The sequence below is a fragment of the Ranitomeya variabilis genome, chromosome 1, assembly GCF_051348905.1.
Source record: "Ranitomeya variabilis isolate aRanVar5 chromosome 1, aRanVar5.hap1, whole genome shotgun sequence".
NCBI classification, from domain to species: domain Eukaryota; kingdom Metazoa; phylum Chordata; class Amphibia; order Anura; family Dendrobatidae; genus Ranitomeya; species Ranitomeya variabilis.
Window position 1 is genome coordinate 766,794,941 of NC_135232.1, and position 23,235 is coordinate 766,818,175.

Sequence of the window (23,235 nt, forward strand, 5' to 3'; positions counted from 1 at the left end):
CAGTACAAAGATCTTTCTGATGATCTTTTTAATCATAGACCATAGACAAGGGGGCATCCTCTACATCTGGAGGAAAGAAGTTTAAGCATGATAACAGATGCGGATTCTTTACTGTAAGAGCAGTGAGACTATGGAACTCTCTGCTGTATGATGTTGTAATGAGTGATTCATTACTTAAATTTAAGAGGGGACTGGATGCCTTTCTTGAAAAGTATAATGTTACATGGTATATACACTAGATTCCTTGATAGGGCATTGATCCAGGGAACTAGTCTGATTGCCATATGTGGAGTCGGGAAGGGATTTTTTTCCCCAATGTGGAGCTTAGTGTTTGCCACATGGGTTTTTTTTGCCTTCCACTGGATCAACATGTTAGGGCATGTTAGGTTAGGGTATGGGTTGAACTAGATGGACTTAAAGTCTTCCTTCAACCTTAATAACTATGTTACTATGTTACTATAGGGACCATTTGGTGATTCATCTCTCCATGCACATCAATGTTTACAACCTAAACGGCTTGAAATTGAAGTGCATATATGAGTTTATAGGTGTTACCATAGATGTGAATAGTGATTTGAGTAATTTCCATGCCCTCATGATGACATTCACGACCTTCCAGAGCACAGATTTGGACAGGTAGTGATGATGACACAGAAGCAGAGTTGCTGAAAGAAAAAGGAATGTAACTAAAGACAATGATAATTCTGACAATTGTTTTTTTAACCATGGTTATGTAACACTTCTGAGACCTGTCCATATGTGAGATCCAACTAGACAGTAGTACATCAAGGTGAAACATAACCATTATCTAGTTTAGCATTCCTATATTTTCTAAGCCTGAGAATCAAAGACATACATCCAACATAAAGACATGAGCCCGCCAGGATTCTCCCGTCTCTGCTGTGACACACCAGGTTATCTCCTGACTGCTGCTTGGATCCATTCAGATTATTCAAGGCCACGCTCAAGGCTGTGCTGTTCAATATTTTATACAGGTCTGCTGGAAGCCTTCTCCCATTAAGGGTCCAGAACAGATCATCTGCCTTCAGGTTTAAATCAGAGTCCACTAAGCAAGATGCGACTAGTGATGATCCTATCATTAACGTTGGGTCTTGAGGGTATATTGCAGCAGGATCTGTAGAAAAAAGGTGGATACATTTGTTACAAAACAAACATAGGAATGGCTGTTAAAGGTGTTAAAGGAATTTCAGGGAACAAAGGACAGCATGCATTGGATTGCAGCAGATTTGTGTTTAGATTGTGTATGGATGAGAACTTCTATATGTTGTTGTCTATCAGTTGTTTAGTTCTACATAGCTATAAGGAGACCATATCTGAAAATGTGTAAGAAGCAGTTCTGCTTCTAAAATAATAATGACCAGTAATTGTAGATTGTTAGATAACATCATTTAATGTCAACAAAATAAATGAAAACTACAGTTCACAGGGCATCACTACGACCCATGTAAAAAGCTGCTATCACTTGTGTTAATAGCAGATGAGTGCATATTGCCTAGTGATATTGAAATGAAGCATTTCACATTGCTTACTACAAAATAATTAGCATCTTTGTATTAAATGATCCTTATAGGTCCATACTTTTGGACAATATTGCCCCAATTTGGCTAATGCAAGCCATTTACTAATGTTTTCAGACATGTTTTCCAATTGATTGGTATGTGAAGGAAAATGCTTTGAACAACATCTCCATAAATTAAAATCTAAATCACCTGTCAATCATTGCCTTGATTCGTTGCTTAGTCTGAACCTCATATATATCGTTACAAAGTCGTTTCGTGTAAAGGTACCTTTAGCAAAAGACTTCACTAATCAATGACAAATGAAAAATAAAAAACTGCAAGCCTATTTTTTTGCTGCCCTTGATTGTCATCTGTCATGTTTGTTTGTATCATGAAAAGTGTCAACAGATTTCAGAAAATGTTGTAAATCAGACAAAATCTTTCGTTTATGGCCATCTTAATGTTCTGCTCTTTCCTACTGTTAACCTTGAAAATATAATGCACTCATATAATTTTTAATAAAAAGGGCTACATATGTACATTTTAAATTAATATGTAACATATATGGGAATTCCAAAATTAAATTGTGAAGTCTTAGCTTTTGGGCCTATTGTTATGTGATTATTATATGTTTTGCTAGGAACATAAAATATAACTCTGCTTATTATTTACATGAACACAAATTAAACATTAATATTAGTTTGCTGTAAGAAATTAATCAAGGTTAAAACATAGACATTGACAAACTAAGAATTTACAGAAAAAAAAAATACATTTTATGTTTACAAGATGACAAATTGATCTAACAAACAGGGCCATATCACCAAAAAAGAGTTAAAGGAGGGCCCTAAAGTTTACATCAAACTATGCTATAGGCCCTTTATAGTACGCTTTTTATAAACCTTTTCAAGTATATAGTCAGTACAGTGCAAAAGTTTTAGGCAGATGTGAAAAAATCTGCAAAGTAAGAATGTTTTCTAAAATAAAAGTGGTATTAGTTCATTTTTTATCACATTAATAATGCAAAGTAACTGAAAATAGAGAAAACTGAATCGAATCTATATATTTAGTGTGATCATCATCACCCTTTGTCTTTGAAACAGCATCCATTCTTCCAGGTACCATTTGTATGCATTTTTGAAGAAGCTTTAGCAGGGAGTTTGTTCCAAACAACTTGGAGAACTAACCACAGAATGTGGATGCAGGCTTGCACAAATCTTTCTGTTGCTTTGATGAGGGCTCTGTGGGAGGCAATATTATCATTTCCAGGACTCCTTGATCTTCTTTACATGGCAGATAGATCTTAATTACATTAGCTATATGTTTGGGGCAGTTCTGCTACAGAATACATTTGGAGCAAATCAGATACCTCCCCATATGCTAAGCATGATGCATAAGTATCTGCCCGTATTTCTCAGCACTGATGACAGCATTAGTTCAGACAAAATCCCCAATTCTGTTTACTGAAATGAAGCTCCAAACGTGCAAAGAGCCTCCACCATGTATCATTGTTGCTCTCAGGCACCCATTATTGTACCGCTCTTCAGTCCTTCATAAAACAAACTGTTTTTATTTACAGTCAAATACTTCAAATTTTGACTCATCAGCAGCTGTCATTGCTCTGGTCACAATTCTTCAAGAAGACCACTTCTAGCCAAACTTCTCCAAACAGTAGATGGTTGTGACTGAGTCCCACTGCTTGCTGATAATTCTGAGCTGATGTCACTGCTGGACATCTTCCAATTTTGAAGGGAATTATAGACACCAAAACGAATAAGGAAGGTGGCAATAACTGTGAGGAGTTAAGTTTTGGGGAAAAGGATGACTGCAGTTTTTTTCCAAAGTTAAAGAGGAGAGACAGGATTGGTTAAGGAAAAGGGAGCATGATGAGTGGTATATAAGATACAAGGGTGGGAAGAAAGCCCCCTCTCTTCCTACTGAGCTTGAGGAGCGCCACCCATCTCTCCATTTATTGGTACTGATTTTGAGTTGTTTTGAATGTGTTTTTAAACTTGCCTCAGCTGAGCAGATAAAATGTTGGCCCTAGAATTTACATGCATATTGCCTTGAGCAGTGACTTGGCATGGTGGAAATTTTTTTGAAGCAGTGCCAATGATGATTTTATACTGGTAATTTAAAGAATAAATACAACAACAACAACATAATGGTGTTGCGTATTTATTTGTCTGTTTAATGTGCTAAGCAAATCATCCTTAAGGTTTAATGGTAAGTGGAAGCAGTCATAAACATGATATGCCTTTCATCTGCTACACTAACTTTGCCTTGGCCAGCCACTGTGTCTACAGTACTCATTGTTGGCCATTTCTTGGTATCATCAATGTTGAGAAATACAGGCAGATACTTATTCATTGTGCAATATAATCAGGAAGGTGTCTAATTGACTCTAAATTTATTCTGCAACAGGACAACGACTCCAAGCATACTGGCAATGTCCTTAAAAACTATCATCTGCATAAAGAAGAAAAAAGTGATGATCTGTCCCCCACAGTTCCCTGATCACAACATCACCAAGTCTGTTTGGGATTGCAGGAAGAGACAAAAGGAGTTACACAAGCCTATATCCACAGATCTGTGGTTAGTTCTCCGAGATGTTCAGCACAATCTTCCTGCCAGATTCTTTCAAAAACTGTGTGTATGTGTACCTAAAAGAATGGATGCTGTTTTGAAGGCATATGATAGTCACCCAAATATTAATTTGATTTAGATTTCTCTGCTGTTCACTCACTTTGCATTTTGCTATTTAATAAAAATAAATTATTATCACTTCAATTTTTTAATGCATTTTAATTTTACAGAATTTTACATTAGTTGTCTAAAACTTTTGCACAGTACTGTATATAAAAATTAATACCAAGCATAGCAAAGTATGTACTTAAAATAAAATTCAGGAATACGGAAAGTACCCTTCATTGGGAAAACAGGCATAATGGTGTTAAAATGCAATGCACAACCATCTGTTCTGCAGATTTAAATGACACCCATGACAATTGAGACAGGAAAAGAATCTTGTACTTAATTATTCGTTGTTATCAGTTCTGTTTTACTAGCAGTTATTGGAACACCCAGGTTGAAAGACTTTATACGTTTTTTAACCATAAAATAACTTTACTTTTCCGATTTACTATTAAATTTCATTGTATCTGTAGTTGCAGGAAGTAAAACTATTGTATGTTCAAAAGTAAGATGTTCTTAATTGCCAAAATAATAGATATGTCAATTTTTTTTAATTTAGTGTTGAACATATAGATGGGGAATACTGTTTGTAAATCTAAAAATGATTGAGTTTTAGGGTGGTAGTTAACTGCTTCTGGACGGCCCATAGACTTTAAATGTCTTGTGGTCCCACTTCTACTATTCAGCTATGTTCTAAAATATCAGCGCATAGTAGCACAGCTACACGAGATTATGTAGCTGCGGGAATGGGGGTTCGGTGTTCAGATACAGCCAGAGTCCCCACAGAGAAGGCAAAGTTGGTATATTACCATCTGCCTTCACTATCACTGTACTCTGTGTTCAAAATTATTATGCAAATTGGATTTAAGAGTCATAAACATTTAATTGTTTTGTTTTTCAAATAAAATCGTGGATAATATTGTGTCTCAGGGCTCATTGGATCACTGAAATCAATATTAAACACGTGATAATTAGTTTTCCAGGTGATTTTAATTAAAGGAAAACTACTTAAAAATGATGTTCCACATTATTAAGCAGGCCACAGGTTTCAAGCAATATGGGAAATAGAAAGGATCTCTCTGCTGCTGAAATGCATGAAAAAGTGCAATGCCTTGGCCAAGGTATGAAAACATTAGATATTTCACGAAAGCTTAAGAGTGATCATCATACTATGAAGAGATTTGTGACTGAAACAGAGCACAGACAGAGTTCATGCAGATAAAGGCATAATGAGGAAGGTTTCCACCAGACAAATTCATTGGATTAAGAGAGCAGCTGCCAAAATACCTTTACAAAGCAGCAAACAGTTATTTGAAGCTGCTGGTGCCTCTGGAGTCCCTCAAACCTCAAGGTGTACGATCCTTCAGTGTTCACAAGCAGAAACGGTTGCAGTGGGCCCAGACATACAGTACAGACCAAAAGTTTGGACACACCTTCTCATTTAAAGATTTTTCCATATTTTCATGACTATGAAAATTGTACATTCACACTGAAGGCATCAAAACTATGAATTAACACATGTGGAAATATACTTAACAAAAAAGTGTGAAACAACTGAAAATATGTCTTATATTCTAGGTTCTTCAAAGTAGCCACCTTTTGCTTTGATGACTGCTTTGCACACTCTTGGCATTCTCTTGATGAGCTTCAAGACCTGACAGTAGGTCTTGATTCCTTCCTGTCTCCCTGTAGACTGTAACGGGCTTACAAAGGCACCAATACCAGTCTGTCATCGTTAGTTTGTTCACTCTAATTTATATTTGTATCTTGTATGTAACCTCTTCTCATATACAGCACCATGGAAACAATGATGTTATAAAAATAATTAATAATAATGCCCCATCTTATTTTCATATCTAAATTCAATTTTTTTCTTACTTAACCTTAAAAAGGGAATTAGATTGCAATTAGCTACTTTTTTTTCCCTGTGGCTTCATAGCAGTCTCATTGCCTGCATAATGTTTGTATGAGTGCACTTAGATTTGTTTATAAGAGTTTCGTGTTCCAAAGTAGAAGGAAGTAGAAGGAATTTGTAAATACTACAAACCAATGAATTGATTTTCAACAAATAGTTAAGCGTTCAAATTGATTATTCCCATTATTATCATAGAAAACAGTTTTTGGTCTTGCAAATTTCATTCGCTGCTTACGTATAAAAAAATAAATGTTATATGGATCAATATACAGATGAAAAATCACTAGTTTTTTTCTGAATGAAAATTGGTAATTTTTGTATTCTCTTATGTGAGCTCAACCTAACACAGACAGACGTTGACCTTCAATACTTGCTTTGTTGAAAAACTAAAAATTGTAACAAAATAATAATCATTCACTATGCAGAGTAATGCTTATATTGGTAAATTTTCCATCTTTGACATCCACTAAACTTAAATTATTTCATTATATATTGTTATATTTTAGCAAGCTACCGATACTATAATTAGGGGAGAGCAGACCAGTGGAAGTTCAGATTCTATTACCAGACCCGAACTTAGTCCAAAGTTTGGTTCAGGTACCATTATAGTACCTGAACCTGAACCAGAACCCGAACACGATCGAAGAAATTGGGAACCCAAACTTTCAAAATGGAAAATTGTCTCTCTCTCTCCCTTTCTCTCTGCAGTGGCCTTCCCCCAGAATATTGCAACAGACTTTAGCACCGGACACTAACTGTCCAGTGCGAACGCCGAACTTTTAACTTCGGGTTCGCACATCTCTAACTTTAATATAATTATAATAAAATATAGCACATAATGCTATGCCGGCAATGTCAACAATCAAGCATAGAGAGATGAAGAAGCACATTTCACCTAAAATACTCATAACATATTGTATAGCTGTATCTTATTCAAAAATAAATGTTCCTAAACTGTATCCAGAATCCTTCAAGAATAATTTGATGTGTATTACTAAAAGAAATACAGTTCTTAACTGATGAATGTGGGGATGTGGTTTCAATGTGGTCATATTGTGGTTTCTCATGGAAATTGAACATAGTATAATGGCCATAATATAAAAGTAAAGTAAGCCAATTGCTTTTTTTACATCAGAACTTTAAGTACTTAACAATATCAATTAGTGCTGAATGAAGTTCAATGACAATCATAAAAAATAAATGTAAAAGCTAGAAATGAGCGGATCAAACTTCTGCAGATTGAATTTATGTCTACTTTCTTACAGATTTTCTGGTCCCCTTGAGTTCAAACAATTTGCATTTTAATTAAAAGAAAAAAAATACTTGGTGCTATTGCACTCATTGCTGAAGACAGCAGCAGCCAGAGAACAGGCTACTTGTGTCAGGTACGGACGCACAGGTTTCTTAATAATCCATTGCAGCAATGACATCACATGGTCTAGTGCAACCAATAAGGGGGAATATCACAACCAGTATAAAAAAGCAAGCTAAGCAATGTCATTTTAAAATTTTCAAAGGCAAGGAATATGACCTTGGAGCGCATTGCTCATTACAAATAGAAATAGAAAAAGTCATAATCTATTTGCGGTGTACTACTGCAGTGCTAAATCACATTAACAATGGGAGTAATAGTCTCAGTCAGTAAATAATAATCTAAAAATCCAAGTGATGGGGAGGTACTGTACTTGCAGAGTCAATGTGATCTTGAACTGACTGATGCATCATATACTTCAGTAATGACTAGTGTTGAGCGATACCGTCCGATACTTGAAAGTATCGGTATCGGAAAGTATCGGCCGATACCGGCAAAGTATCGGATCCAATCCGATACCGATACCCGATACCAATACAAGTCAATGGGACTCAGGTATCGGACGGTATTCCTGATGGTTCCCAGGGTCTGAAGGAGAGGAAACTCTCCTTCAGGCCCTGGGAACCATATAAATGTGTAAAAGAAAGAATTAAAATAAAAAATATCGCTATACTCACCTGTCCGACGCAGCCGGGACCTCAGCGAGGGAACCGGCAGCGTTGTTTGTTTAAAATTCGCGCTATTACTTGGTTACGTGAATTCCCGGCTTGTGATTGGTCAGGTCGGCCATGTTGCCGGGACGCGGACCAATCACAGCAAGCCGTGACGAAATTACGTCACGGCTTGCTGTGATTGGTCCGCGTCCCGGCAATATGGCCGCCCTGACCAATCACAAGCCGTGACGTCACGGGAGGCTGGACACGCGCTCATTTTAAAATGGGCGCGTGTCCAGCCTCCCGTGACGTCACGGCTTGTGATTGGTTGCGCCGCGGTCAACCAATCACAAGCCGGGAGGCTGGACGCGCTCATTTTAAAATGGGCGCGTGTCCAGCCTCCCGTGACGTCACGGCTTGTGATTGGTTGCGCCGCGGTCAACCAATCACAAGCCGGGAGGCTGGACGCGCTCATTTTAAAATGGGCGCGTGTCCAGCCTCCCGTGACGTCACGGCTTGTGATTGGTTGCGCCGCGGTCAACCAATCACAAGCCGGGAGGCTGGACGCGCTCATTTTAAAATGGGCGCGTGTCCAGCCTCCCGTGACGTCACGGCTTGTGATTGGTCAGGGCGGCCATATTGCCGGGACGCGGACCAATCACAGCAAGCCGTGACGTAATTTCGTCACGGCTTGCTGTGATTGGTCCGCGTCCCGGCAACGTGGCCGACCTGACCAATCACAACCCGGGAATTCACGTAACCAAGTAATAGCGCGAATTTTAAACAAACAACGCTGCCGGTTCCCTCGCTGAAGTCCCGGCTGCGTCGGAGAGGTGAGTATAGCGATATTTTTTATTTTAATTCTCTCTTTTACACATTTTAACATTAATGTTGTTGCGATACCCGATACCCGATACCACAAGAGTATCGGAATCCCGGTATCGGAATTCCGATACAGCAAGTATCGGCCGATACCCGATACTTGCAGCATCGGAATGCTCAACACTAGTAATGACAGCTTAATAACATTTTTTTTTCATTTTTCATGCACCACAAACGAGGAACATAATTTAATAACCCTCTGTCCTTTTTTTCTTGCTAAACAAAAATCCTGACGTCAAGACTTTGTGTGTCAGAGTAAGTGTGCTTTCTGGATTCTTAAACAAACAAACAAACAAACAAACTATATATATATATATATATATATATATATATATATATATATATATATATATATACAGTACAGAGCAAAAGTTTGGACACACCTTCTTACCCCCAAGGGTGGTTTGCACGTTAATGACCGGGCCGATTTTTACAATTCTGACCACTGTCCCTTTGTGAGGTTATAACTCTGGAACGCTTCAATGGATCTTGGCGAATCAGACCCCGTTTTCTCGAGACATATTGTACTTCATGATAGTGGTAAAATATCTTTGATATAACTTGCGTTTATTTGTGAAAAAAAACGAAAATTTGGCGAAAATTTTGAAAATTTTGCAATTTTCCAACTTTGAATTTTTATGCCCTTAAATCACAGAGATATGTCACACAAAATACTTAATAGGTAACATTTCCCACATGTCTACTTTACATCAGCACAATTTTGGAACCAAAATTTTTTTTTGTTAGGGAGTTATAAGGGTTAAAAGTTGACCAGCAATTTCTCATTTTTACAACACCATTTTTTTTTAGGGACCACATCTCATTTGAAGTCATTTTGAGGGGTCTATATGATAGAAAATACCCAAGTGTGACACCACTCTAAAAACTGCACCCCTCAAGGTGCTCAAAACCATATTCAAGAAATTTATTAACCCTTCAGGTGTTTCACATGAATTTTTGGAATGTTTAAATAAAAATTAACATTTAAATTTTTTTACACAAAATTTATTTCAGCTCCAATTTGTTTTATTTTACCAAGGGTAACAGGAGAAAATGGACCCCAAAAGTTGTTGTACAATTTGTGCTGAGTACGCTGATACCCCATATGTGGGGGGAAACCACTGTTTGGGCGCATGGCAGAGCTCGGAAGGGAAGGAGCGCCATTTGGAATGCAGACTTAGATGGATTGGTCTGCAGGCATCACGTTGCATTTGCAGAGCCCCTAATGTACCCAAACAGTAGAAACCCCCAAAAGTGACCCCATATTGGAAACTAGACCTCCCATGGAACTTATCTAGATGTGTTATGAGGACTTTGAACCCCCAAGTGTTTCACTACAGTTTACAACGCAGAGCCGTGAAAATAAAAAATCTTTTTTTTTCCCACAAAAATGATTTTTGGCCCCCCAAATTTATATTTTTCCAAGGGTAACAAAAGAACTTGGACCCCAAAAGTTGTTGTCCAATTTGTCCTGAGTACGCTGATGCCCCATATGTTGGGGTAAACCCCTGTTTGGGCGCACGGGAAAGCTCGGAAGGGAAGGAGCACTGTTTTACTTTTTCAATGCAGAATTGGCTGGAATTGAGATCGGATGCCATGTCGCGTTTGGAGAGCCCCTGATGTGCCTAAACAGTGGAAACTCCCCAATTCTAACTGAAACCCTAATCCAAACACACCCCTAACCCTAATCCCAACGGTAACCCTAACCACACCCCTAACCCTTACACACCCCTAACTCTAATCCCAACCCTAATCCCAACCGTAAATGTAATCCAAATCCTAACCCTAACTTTAGCCCCAACCCTAACCCTAACTTTAGCCCCAAACCTAACCCTAACTTTAGCTCCAACCCTAGCCCCAACCCTAACCCTAGCCCTAACCCTAGCCCTAGTCCTAACCCTAGTAGCCCTAACCCTAGCCCTAACCCTAACCCTAGCCCTAACCCTAACCCTAACCCTAGCCCTAACCCTAGCCCTAGCCCTAACCCTAGCCCTAACCCTAATGGAAAATGGAAATAAATACATTTTTTTTAATTTATTATTTTTCCCTAACTAAAGGGGTGATGAAGGGGGGTTTGATTTACTTTTATAGCATTTTTTATAGCGGATTTTTATGATTGGCAGCCGTCACACACTAAAAGACGCTTTTTATAGCAAAAAGGTTTTTGCATCTCCACATTTTGAGACCTATAATTTTTCCATATTTTGGTCCACAGAGTCATGTGAGGTCTTGTTTTTTGCGGGACGAGGTGATATTTTTATTGGTAACATTTTTGGACACGTGACAGTTTTTGATCGCTTTTTATTCCGATTTTTGTGAGGCAGAATGACAAAAAACTAGCTATTCATGAATTTCTTTTGGGGGAGGCGTTTATACCGTTCCACGTTTGGTAACATTGATAAAACAGTTTTATTCTTTGGGTCAGTACGATTACAGCGATACCTCATTTATATCATTTTTTTATGTTTTGGCGCTTTTATACGATAAAAACTATTTTATAGAATAAATAATTATTTTGGCATCGCTTTATTCTGAGGACTATAACTTTTTTCTTTTTTCTTAGATGATGCTGTATGGCAGCTTGTTTTTTGCAGGACAAGATGACGTTTTCAGTGGTACCATGGTTATTTATATCCGTCTTTTTGATCGTGGGTTATTCCACTTTTTGTTCAGCAGTATGATAATAAATCGTTGTTTTTTGCCTTGTTTTTTTTTTTTTCCTACGGTGTTCACTGAAGGGGTTAACTAATGATATAGTTTTATAGGTGGGGTCGTTACGGACGCGGCAATACTAAATATGTGTACTTTTATTGTTTTTTTTTTATTTAGATAAGGAAATGTATTTATGGGAATAATATATATATTTTTTTCTTTGTTTAGGAAATTTTCTTTTTAACTTTTTTACTTTGTCCCAGGGGGGGACATCACAGATAGCTGATCTGACAGTTTGCACAGCACTCTGTCAGATCACTGATCTGACTTACAGCACTGCAGGCTTACAAGCGCCTGCTCTGAGCAGGCACTTGGTAAGCCACCTCCCTCCCTGCAGGACCCGGATGCCGCGGCCATCTTGGATCCGGGCACCTGCAGCGAGGAGGAGGTAAGAGACCCTCGCAGCAACGCGATCACATCGCGTTGCTCTGGGGGTCTCAGGGAAGAACGCAGGGAGCACCCTCCCTGCGCGATGCTTCCCTGTACCGCCGGCACAGCGCAATCATGTTTGATCGCGGTGTGCCGGGGGTTAATGTGCTGGGGGCGGTCCGTGACTGCTCCTGGCACATAGTGCTGGATGTCACCTGCGATAGTCAGCTGACACCCGGCCACAATCGGCCGCCCTCCCCCCGTGAGCGCCGCCGATCGCGCTGGACGTACTATCCCGTCGGTGGTCATACGGGCCCACCCCACCTCGACGGGATAGTACGTCCAATGTCAGAAAGGGGTTAAAGATTTTTCTGTATTTTCATGACTATGAAAATTGTAAATTCACACTGAAGGCATCAAAACTATGAATTAACACATGTGGAATTATATACTTAACAAAAAAGTGTGAAACAACTGAAAATATGTCTTATATTCTAGGTTCTTCAAAGTAGCCACCTTTTGCTTTGATGACTGCTTTGCACACTCTTGGCATTCTCTTGATATATATTTTCAGTTGTTTCACACTTTTTTGTTAAGTATATAATTCCGCATGTGTTAATTCATAGTTTTGATTTTCATAGCTATGAAAATACAGAAAAATCTTTAAATGAGAAGGCGTGTCCAAATTTTGCTCTGTACTGCATATATATATATATATATATATATATATATATATATATATATATATGTATACATATATACATATATATATATTGCATAGCTCAGGGACAATTCTAATTGGAGGGAGAGAGTGCTTGTCTAGGCCCGTGTGTGCAGTTTAACCCCTTCATGACCTTGGGATTTTTCGTTTTTCCGTGTTCGTTTTTCACTCCTCTCCTTCCCAGAGCTATAACTTTTTTATTTTTCCGTCAATTTGGCCATGTGAGGGCTTATTTTTTGCGGGACGAGTTGTACTTTTGAACGACATCATTGGTTTTACCATTTCGTGTACTAGAAAACGGGAAAAAAATTCCAAGTGCGGTGAAATTGCAATAAAAGTGCAATCCCACACTTGTTTTTTGCTTGGCTTTTTTGCTAGGTTCACTAAATGCTAAAACTGCCATTACGACTCTCCAGGACATAGACACCTAACATGACTAGGTTATTTTTTAACTAAGTGGTGAAAAAAAATTCCAAACATTGCTAGAAAAAAAAAAATTGCGCGATATTCCAATACTTGGAGCGTCTCCATTTTTTATGATCTGGGGTCGGTTGAGGGCTTATTTTTTGCGTGCCGAGCTGGCGTTTTTAATGATTCCAATTCGGTGCAGATACGTTCTTTTGATCGCCCGTTATTGCATTTTAATGCAATGTCATGGCGACCAAAAAAAACATAATTCTGGCGTTTCGATTTTTTTTCTCGTTACCCCGTTTAGCGATCAGGTTAATGCTTTTTTTATTGATAGATCAGGCGATTCTGAACCTGGCGATACCAAATATGTGTAGGTTTGATTTTTTTTATTGATTTATTTTGATTGGGGCAAAAGGGGGTGATTTAAACTTTTTTTTTTTTTTTTCACCTTTTTTTTACTTTTTTTTTAACTTTTGCCATGCTTCAATAGCCTCCATGGGAGGCTAGAAGCAGGCACAGCATGATCGCCTCTGCTACATAGCAGCGATCTGCTGTTCCCTGCTATATAGCAGAAAATCAGATGTGCTGTGAGCGCCGACCACAGGGTGGCGCTCACAGCTGCCGGGGATCAGTAACCATAGAGGTCTCAAGGACCTCTATGGTTACAATGGAGAAGCATCGCCGACCTCCGATCATGTGACGGGGGTCGGCGATGCGCTCATATCCGGCCGCCCGGCCGGATGCGGTAGTTAAATGCCGCTGTCTGCGTTTGACAGCGGCATTTAACTAGTTAATAGCGGCGGGTGAATCGCGATTTCACCCGCCGCTATTGCGGGCATATGTCAGCTGTTCAAAACAGCTGACATGTCCCGGCTTTGATGCGGGCTCACCACGGAGCCCTGCATCAAAGCAGGGGAAATGACCTCGGACATACTATCCCGTCCGAGGTCAGTAAGGGGTTAAAGGGAATCTGTCACCTAATGTTGGGCCTATAAACTGCGGCCACCGCCATCAGGGGCTTATGTACAGCATTCTGTAATTCTGTAGATAAGCCACCGATGTAACCTGAAAAATAAGAAAAACAAGTTAGATTATACTCACCCAGGGGCGGGTCCGGTGCGGTCTGGTTCAATGGGCGACGCAGTTCTCGCAGGTCTGGGTCCGGCGCCTCCCATCTTCATACGATGTCGTCCTCTTCTTTGCTTCCTGTCGCGGCTTCTGTGCAGGCATACTTTATCTGCTTCAAATTGTCATTTTATGAACTTTATCTGCCCTGTTGAGGGCAGAGCAAAGTACTGCAGTGCGCAGGCGCCGGGAAAGGTCAGAGAGGCCCGGTGCCTGCCCACTGCAGTACTTTACGCTGCCCTCAACAGGGCAGATAAAGTACACCTGCGCAGGAGCCGCGACAGGAAGCAAAGAAGAGGACATCATCATATAAAGATGGGAGGCGCCGGACCCAAACCTGCGACGCCCATCGGATCGGACCGCACCGGGACCACCCCTGGGTGAGTATAATCTAACTTGTTTTGCCTATCTTTCAGGTTACATCGGGGGCTTATCTACAGCATTACAGAATGCTGTAGATAATCCACCTGAGGGTGGTGGCCGCAGTTTATAGGCCCAAAATTAGGTGACAGATTCCCTTTAATGAATCAGAGTCCTGTGGTGTTGATACTGGTGCTGAAGCTGAACCATCGTACTAACAGTTCTTCTAAGGACTAATATTGTGCTTTCCTGTTTGTATCAGATACTTTCTGCATCTAGCCAAGGGAGGGACAGTTGCAGGAGCACGGAGAGTGGGTGATCCTTAGTACCATTATATACTATCGCAACTATTAACAACTATTCCACAATTACGACAACCACACCTACAAACAGTGATCTATATATTGTCTTTCATGATAGAAGTTAAATGTGAAAGTCTGTCTAAACTGCACAATGTGTAGCTTTAGATGATCAATGAATAAGAACACAACATATTTTCTGATCAGTGGTTGTATAACCCCTTCACCCACAAACAATTTTTTGTTTTCCATTTCTATTTTTTTTTCTCCCCTTCTTCCAAGACTTTTTATTTTATTTTTTCAGCCATATAGCCATATGAGGGCTTGTTTATTTCGGAATGAGTTGTACTTTTGAATGACATCATTCTTTTTGCCACATAGTGTACTGGAAAAGTGTAAAAAACATCCAAGTGCCGAAAAATTGTAAAAAAAAGTGCAATTCCACATTGGTCTTTTGCTTTTTTTTATTTGCTATATTCAACATATGGTAAAACTGACCTGCTGTTTTCCGATTGGATTAATTTATTTTATACTTTGATAGATCGAACGTTTTTGAACATGGGGATACCAAATATGTATAAGAGATTTTTTATTGCTTTATTTTGAGGCAAAAAAGTGAGTTATTTGAACTTTTGGCTTTTTATTTTTTTTATATTTTTTTTTACACTTTTTTTTACTTTTTACTGTATTTACTGTATTTACTGATTCCCTTAGGAGACTTGAAGCTGCGATTGTCCAATCCTTTTTGTTATACATAACAGTGTTTAAGTGGCCGGTGTTCATAAGACAATTGTGATGACAGGCATGGGGGTCATCAGTAGACCCCCAGCCATCAGGACAGCCCATCAGCGTGACGCGATCATGTGTTGGAGGTGACAAAAGGCAGAATTAATTATGTGCTTCCTGTCTGTGCATGTTAAATGCTGCTGTCAGTGATTGACAACGGCATTAAACTGGTTAACAGCAGCGGGTGGATCTCAGATCCAGCAGCGGCTGTTAGAGGTACTCGGTGGCTAATTAAATCAGCCATCAAGTGTGTGAAAAGATGCCTGTGAGACCGCATCAAAGGCAGCGACACTGACGATTATGTAATACTTCATTGGTCATGAAAGGGGTTAATAACCTGTTTACACAGGCACATAATGATAACATTTGGCGGTCAAATAGTAAAGCTTGATCTACTGGTAGATCTCAGAGTGGGAGGTGGTAGAATTTAATATTATGTCACCAGGATGTTCTCTTGCTGATTTCTGAACAGAAGCGGTAAGTTTTGTGCTTCAATGCATCTGTCAACTTGACTCTAGTAAAATACTCAATGGTGAATCATTTGGAGATTAAAGGGAGTCTGTCAGCACATAATGACTGTTCAAATCAAGTGCAGGTGTTTGATGCACCTTTCTCATGGCTTACCTTTTTAGTGCACTTCCCACCTACTTGTTTTCCTACTTTATACTCCCATTAAGTCAGTGGTATAATCTGGTATCACACATTTCCTTATGGCTAATATACATTTTAGTACACAGAGGGGCAAAGAGAGAAGCACATTCATGGATAAAGAAGGCATTGCAGTGGACCCAGTGCAATAACTCTTGCTGCATTAACTAACTACAAGAATGTAGTCACTGTTGATTTAGGCAGGATGACATTGGCAGTGACACCCTGCTGCCATTGCAGAGCTTAAGAGAAGAAGCTGACCTGTCAACGTGATGTCACAGGAAGCCGTAGAATTGCTAGCAGAAGTGGTCTGTGACAGCTCTGAGTGAGCAGAGATTGGCGCCAGGCAGGTAGTTGGCAATCTACATGTAGGTTCTTAACAAAGTCCTTGATAAACCCTTTAATGAATCAGGAAGTATATGAATGGAAAGCCTAAATATTTCTGTTATCTAGGTCTTTCCTTTTACTTCTGCACATGTATGGCATCAATTATAAAGCTTTACTTTTTGTAGCTGTTCTCGGTTTGTTTACCTCACAAGTAGAGATTTCTATATCCGAGCTCTTACTTTGCATCTTTTTCCTTTTATTAAAAGTCCATATAGTTCAATAAATGGTCCACATTATTTTGCAGTTTAGCCTGCCATCTGTTGGTGTGAAGATATATTTGCATGCTCGAAAAATGCAATTTAGAGAATTATGAGTCCAATTTTCATAGAGCTTTTAATATATGTTAATTTCATCTATGAAGACGAAAGCTACATGTGTAAGGGCTAATGCAGATGTCCAAACACAGACTGCAATACATAGACTAGCCAAGGGACTCTTGACATGAGCGGGACAGCTTCATATAATTCTATAAAGCTGTCATGCTTAGGCCAGTTCATGCATTGTGGTCCGCGCTTGGACAGTGATGCACGGATGTCTGCATGAGCCCTTACACTGTATTGATCTACTGTGATAACATCATTTTCTTTCCTCCAATAAGCAGGATGGCCATGTCAGCTTTCAAATCATAATTATAATGTAATAATTATAAGATATTATAGGGTAAATAATTATAGGATAATAACCCTTGTGTAGTGAAAAGTCCACTTTCTCCATCCACCCAATGGCGCAAGTAGAGTACTATGAGTGCTACCATCAGCAGCATGTTGGCCAGATGGGTGTGACCTAGTGGCGTTGAAAGAGTCTGTGTTATCTGCCCTTAAAAACAATAAAATGAATACAATATACAATTCTGACAGAAAACACGCCAATAAGATCATTTTCTATGTAATACTTCTAAATAGTAGTCATTTAATTAACAAATATTAAACTGTTACTGAAAAAATCCACTTTATCAAGTGCAATATTACCAATAATATTACTATACAAGGACAAAATAATGTCACCGCACCTTGGCAATAAAAAAATATAACTACCATCCGGCTGCTGAGCAAAGCTCACTATATGAAAACCAATGTACTAATAATGCCACATATAAGACACAAATACTACCACCTCATTACCAGATATTACCACTAAATAGTGACCAAATAAATACCCCCTATACTGAATTCTAATAAAAATCACACTACTAGTATTAATATTACCCCCATACAATTACCTTATAGTGGAAGGAATCAGTATATATATAGTACAGGTAAATCCATTGACTTCCAGTATTTTTAAGATTAGTAGTATTTTAGTTTTAGCCTCCTTCTTTGTAGCACCAATATAATAGAAATATTCCCCTTAGTGACCCCATATTAACAATGTCCCCCAATGTAGCCTTCATAAATCAATAAATCATTAATATCCCCTATGTGGATTCTATAAATGAACAATATTCCCCCATGTGGATACCCAGAATGAATAACGTGCCCCCATGAGGCCCTCATAAATTTATAATGTCCCTCTATGTGGCCCCATATGTTAATTTTATCAACCTATCTGGCTCTGATAGATAAATAGTATCCTCTTATGTGGCCAGCATCTAGAAGTAATGCCCCCATTTTGCCTTTGCAGACTTCCCCCAAAATGCTGATGATGCGATTTAAAAAATAGAACAAATGTCTCACCTGCTGCTCCGCAACCAGTCCCATGTCGAGTGACTTCTTCTTCTTCTTTTGCCTGGCTTAGGCAGCACAATGCAGTGACATAATTGCACTGCCTGCGATAAGACGCAGCAGTGGTTCTCTGACAGGCTAATGGCTGTAGAGTAAGTGGTTCACTGCAACGCAATCGAATTCAGCTGAAGGTGTATCTGAGGATGCACATGAAGCAGTACTTGTCATGGGCCATTTTACTTTTGAACCCCGGTATCCATGATCGTTAAAACTCTGCCCCCCTTAAATGTATTCCTCAAAGTGGGTAACAGCTAACAAAATACATAGCATGTAATAACACCGTGTGATGGGCATATTGCTTGTATTGTTCCTTTTTAAATGTTATAAAATCAAATAATTTAAAGATGGGGTGCATAACTTGCAGCTCAGGTGGCACAATCGGTCATAAACATTTTTGACATGTCTAGTGGTTTCTCACATTTCACATATTTCAATATGCCATATATATCTCATAAAGAAATAATCCCTAATCCCCAAATGTTACTGCTGCCCTTGATTTTGGTTAGTATGTCAATTTCATCCTCTGAGAAAAAAAGTTTGTGCACCCCTGGATTAGAGGCTCATTCAGCTTAGCATGTTTTCTGTATGCGTGCTCTTTATGTGAGAATCAGACAACACATTGATAGGACGTAGCCCAAATGTAGTCAATTTGCTAGTGCACATAAGCATTTTCCTCAAAAATCTATTCTTGTCCATTTTACAGACAAGAATAGTTCATGCAATAAAAGGCAGCTCCAGCATTCACTTAGATATAAAGCCAAGTATCTGCATATATCGTTAACCAGAGGAGTATCCGAAAAATCTGTAGGTCATACACAACAAGAAGACACGCACTGAACTTCCTTAAGCAAAACTTGCGATTATAAAATTTCTCCTGCTTATTAAGGAAAATACACTGAAGAAAGGGAAGATAAGACCTGAAGGTTAAAAGATGTTTACAGTAAACATTACAAATACTAAACTGATTAAGGCTGGTTTCACATTTGCGGTTGTGTACGCAGCGTTGTGTATTCCTATATTTAACATTAGGGACGCATGTGTCTGCGTTTCATTGCGTCTTTAGCCGCGTTTGACGATGCATGCGTCGTTTCATCATCTGCGGTTTGCTGCGGTAAACGCTACATATGGTAATTTTAGAGACGTCAATTTGCCACCTGGAAACGTATGTGGTTGTTTAGCGGAAGGAATGCTGCAAAAAAACGCATTGCTGTCTATGTGAACGCATGCGTCCGCAAGCACATGCGTTTGCTTGCGTTTGTGAATGCATGCGTTGCACCACAGGAAAACATAACTAGACACTGATTAGCCACCCCCCATGTACAAACTGATAAAGGGAGGGAGTGGACATTTGCAGGTCACTACTCAGGAGACTGGGAACAAGAGCAGATGCAGCAGACCAGACACAGGAAGAAATCTACACTCTGAACAATGTGAGTATATCCTAGCCAATGTCTTTATTTTCTATTTTCTGTCTCTATATGTCCTAATTTCTGCCATTTCTTTCTTTCTGCGTGCATCAGAATGTCATCTTCTTCTGAGGAGGAGCAACGGCCTGGGCCTGCACAAGCCAAACTTGTCAGTGAAGTTAATACTCACCTCCTCAGATTGGTAAGTGTTCACTGTCACATCTACACATATGACAATTTTTTTTTCCTTTTATAGAGCACTTCTTCCACTACGGCAGAGGCTGAGCAGGAGCAGCGGGGTCACAGTCGGGTGGCAAGGCGGCAGTGTGTACGTATACGTGGCTGACTGTTTATTGTATTCTCACTTTACTATTGGATGTTCATTTATTTACTTTCCTCTTTCTTTCCCTTTTTCTTCTTGACTCCTTTTGTTTCTTGACTTTCAATATTCATTCCAGCTTACTGTCTCTGTTTTCTTTCTTTTCCTTATGTTACTGTATCTAACATTAATGTCTTTATTTATTTATAGGTTCCAGAATGGGATGAGGACCTCATTGAAAATGACCTCCTTATCTCCCTGGTCCATGAGCGAGTCCCGTTGTGGGACACCTGGGTTCCGCAGCACTCGGACAACGTGACGATCCGGCGGCTATGGAATGAGGTGGCCAAAGCGATGTGGGATGGCTGGGACAACGCCCCGACTCGGGTCCAAAATGCATTTTGTAAGTATTGCAATGCAGTGTGATGCAGCAGTGACCTTGGCCGTGATCACACAACTGTGTGTGATGAGAGAAACTCTCAGAAGTTTCTCTCATCACACACAGTTGTGTGATCACGGCCAAAAGTCCATTGTCTAACCATTCTTTTTTGTTTTTTCAACAGTGTTCAAAGTCAAAACACGTTGGCGTTTGATGAAGGATCGCTTCAACAAGGACCTTCGTCAAAAGAGCCGGGTTCCTAGTGGTTCTGGAGCAAGGATCCGAAAATATAAATACCACCGCATTCTTGAGACCGGTCCTTGCCCAGAGAACGTAAGTATTTTTTTGGTGTATTAGGTTGTATTGCCTTAATCTGTATGTTTCTATTCCACAGGAGTTGGCGCTTAACTTTTGTAAATGTTTGGTAGTAATGTGTTTTTTTCTTCTTTTTTCACAGCACATGGAGCAGCACTCTTGACCCTGGTTCTGGAGCGGTCCTTCATCAAACAGCATTGGACCTGTCCCAGCCTTCCAGCAGTGCTGCAGCAAGTGGGCCTGCCACACAGACTAGAGACCAAGAAGCTGGTCCATCAGGTGTTCCCCTGTCCCAGTCCTCTGCCTCTTTTTTGGGGGGCTCTTCCCGGCAGCGGCAGAGGGCCTCGGACAGGTCACTCATGCCCGAGTTTTTGCACTTGAGCTCGGTCTTTCATGATGGACTCAAGTGATAGGTGACCGACTGGATACTGCCATTAGCCATATGAATACACATATCCAGGTCACCAAAAGCCTTGACCAAGTGAAAGCCGACCTCCAGAGGCCAGCACATCATTTTTTTAATCAAATTGAACAGGGCATATCGGAACACCTTACTCCTGATCTCCAGCTTAGTGTCATGCAGGCCTGCAATGCTGCTTACGTGCAGGCTATGCAGCAGAGTTGGTATTTTCAGCAGACAGTGGCGGCATATCCACCTGTGCCAACACTGTCATGGTTGACCTCAATGCTGAGCTCTGCTGCATACCACTGCATGGCCACCTCCATTCCAAGCACTGCCGGACACCACTACAGCACCACCACCATGCGAGTGCTGTTGGATAGTCCACCGCCACCACCATAACAACTGCTGCTTAGACCTCCTCCACTGCCGGACCCTGGCATGGCCTTCCCCACCACCACCATGCAGCAGCAGCCGGACCCTGGCATGGCTTTCCCCACCACCACAACCATGCAGCAGCAGCGGCACACGGAACCTGGCATGGCCTTCCCCACCACCACAACCATGCAGCGGCACACAGACCCTGATAGGTCGGCCACCACGGCCAGGCAGCTAGAAATGAGCCCAACGAGGCTCCCTGTACCGCAGCGCCAATCCCAAAAAGGGAAAGGAATGAAGAAACAGAGGACTATCGCTATCACTCCCCCCTCATCTCCCAATGTGTCTGTAATGTCTGGTTTGTCTCACCCCGAACTGTCAGACCCCAGTAATTTAATTGCCCCTTCTCCTGCCACCCCTGCATTGTCCACAGTTAGTCAAGCTTCACAGCTACATACCCCCATTTCCGGCACTCTACCCCAAGCAGGTGCAGTTAATTTTTTTTGTGTAAAAATAAATAATGTTTTTTGCCCCCAATAATGTTTGGTTAATTGTGTATTTCACCGCCGGCAACACACACCATGCGCCGAATAAAACACTGCGCCACACACTTTATTTTTTTGCCACCTCAAAGCTCCAGTAGTTAGTAAGTACAACACTGCAGCTTTGTGTGTGTTTGGTATAGAGATTTGAGGTAGCTCAAAAAAATAATACTTGTATTTTCTCCATAATCTCTTCCTTCCGCTTACTCTGTGACTTTGTGTTGCAGACTGAAGAGAAAATGGCGGTAATACAAAGCAGAACTATACTCAACAGGTCATGTGTCCAAAAACTCATTAGTTATGACACCTGACCTGGTGAGTAGAGAACTGCCTTGTATAACCTCCATTTTTTCTTCTGTGTACGTAATCTATTTCACACAAAGTGAGGGGACAATGGAGGTCATACAAGGCATATCTATACTCACCTGGACATGTATCAGAAATAGTGAATTCATGAGGCTGTTATTTGTGCATCATGAATTCATTATTTCTGACACCTGACTTGATGAGTATAGATCTGTTTTGTAAACAGCCATCGCCTCTTCAGTCTGCGCCCAATAGATACTGCAGAACAGAATCAGGACACAATGACATCAACAATCTTACCACTAACAACCTAAGTGGTTTGTAGAGGAAATACATAGGAGACACGGTCAAGATAACAAAACACATAGTTTATTAACAACAAATATTAGTAACATTTAAAACATAACTGGTACAGACCCAAACCCAACAGGACATTTTACACAATATTTTCCTGCCATGCCACACATCCAATATCAGAATCAAAAAAGGCAGCAAATTGGTTTCCGCATGTGGCCAACTTCAACAGTTGACCGCAGCGGGAGATGCTGGTAATCTGGCAATGGGTTTGCAACTGGTTCATCCAGTTCAATGTTGGGATGCTCCTTAGTAGGGTTGAGCGAAACGGGTCAGCAATTTTCAGAAGTCGCCGACTTTTGGCAAAGTCGGGTTTCATGA

The 23,235-nt window shown here is 40.2% G+C and overlaps 1 protein-coding gene across 4 annotated transcripts in view; it reads right to left on the reverse strand.

Moving 5' to 3' along the window:
- Nucleotides 1-23,235, reverse strand: part of CRLF1 (cytokine receptor like factor 1) — a 211,527-nt gene that overhangs the window by 85,276 nt on the left and 103,016 nt on the right. For 3 of the 4 annotated variants that reach the window (XM_077254486.1, XM_077254336.1, XM_077254409.1), the window contains exon 2: nucleotides 857-1,135. In XM_077254486.1, the coding sequence (XP_077110601.1) occupies nucleotides 857-1,135 (279 nt within the window). Of the gene's footprint in view, nucleotides 1-856; nucleotides 1,136-17,477; nucleotides 17,527-23,235 lie in introns of those variants that run through there. The other variant, XM_077254565.1, reaches the window with a different exon arrangement.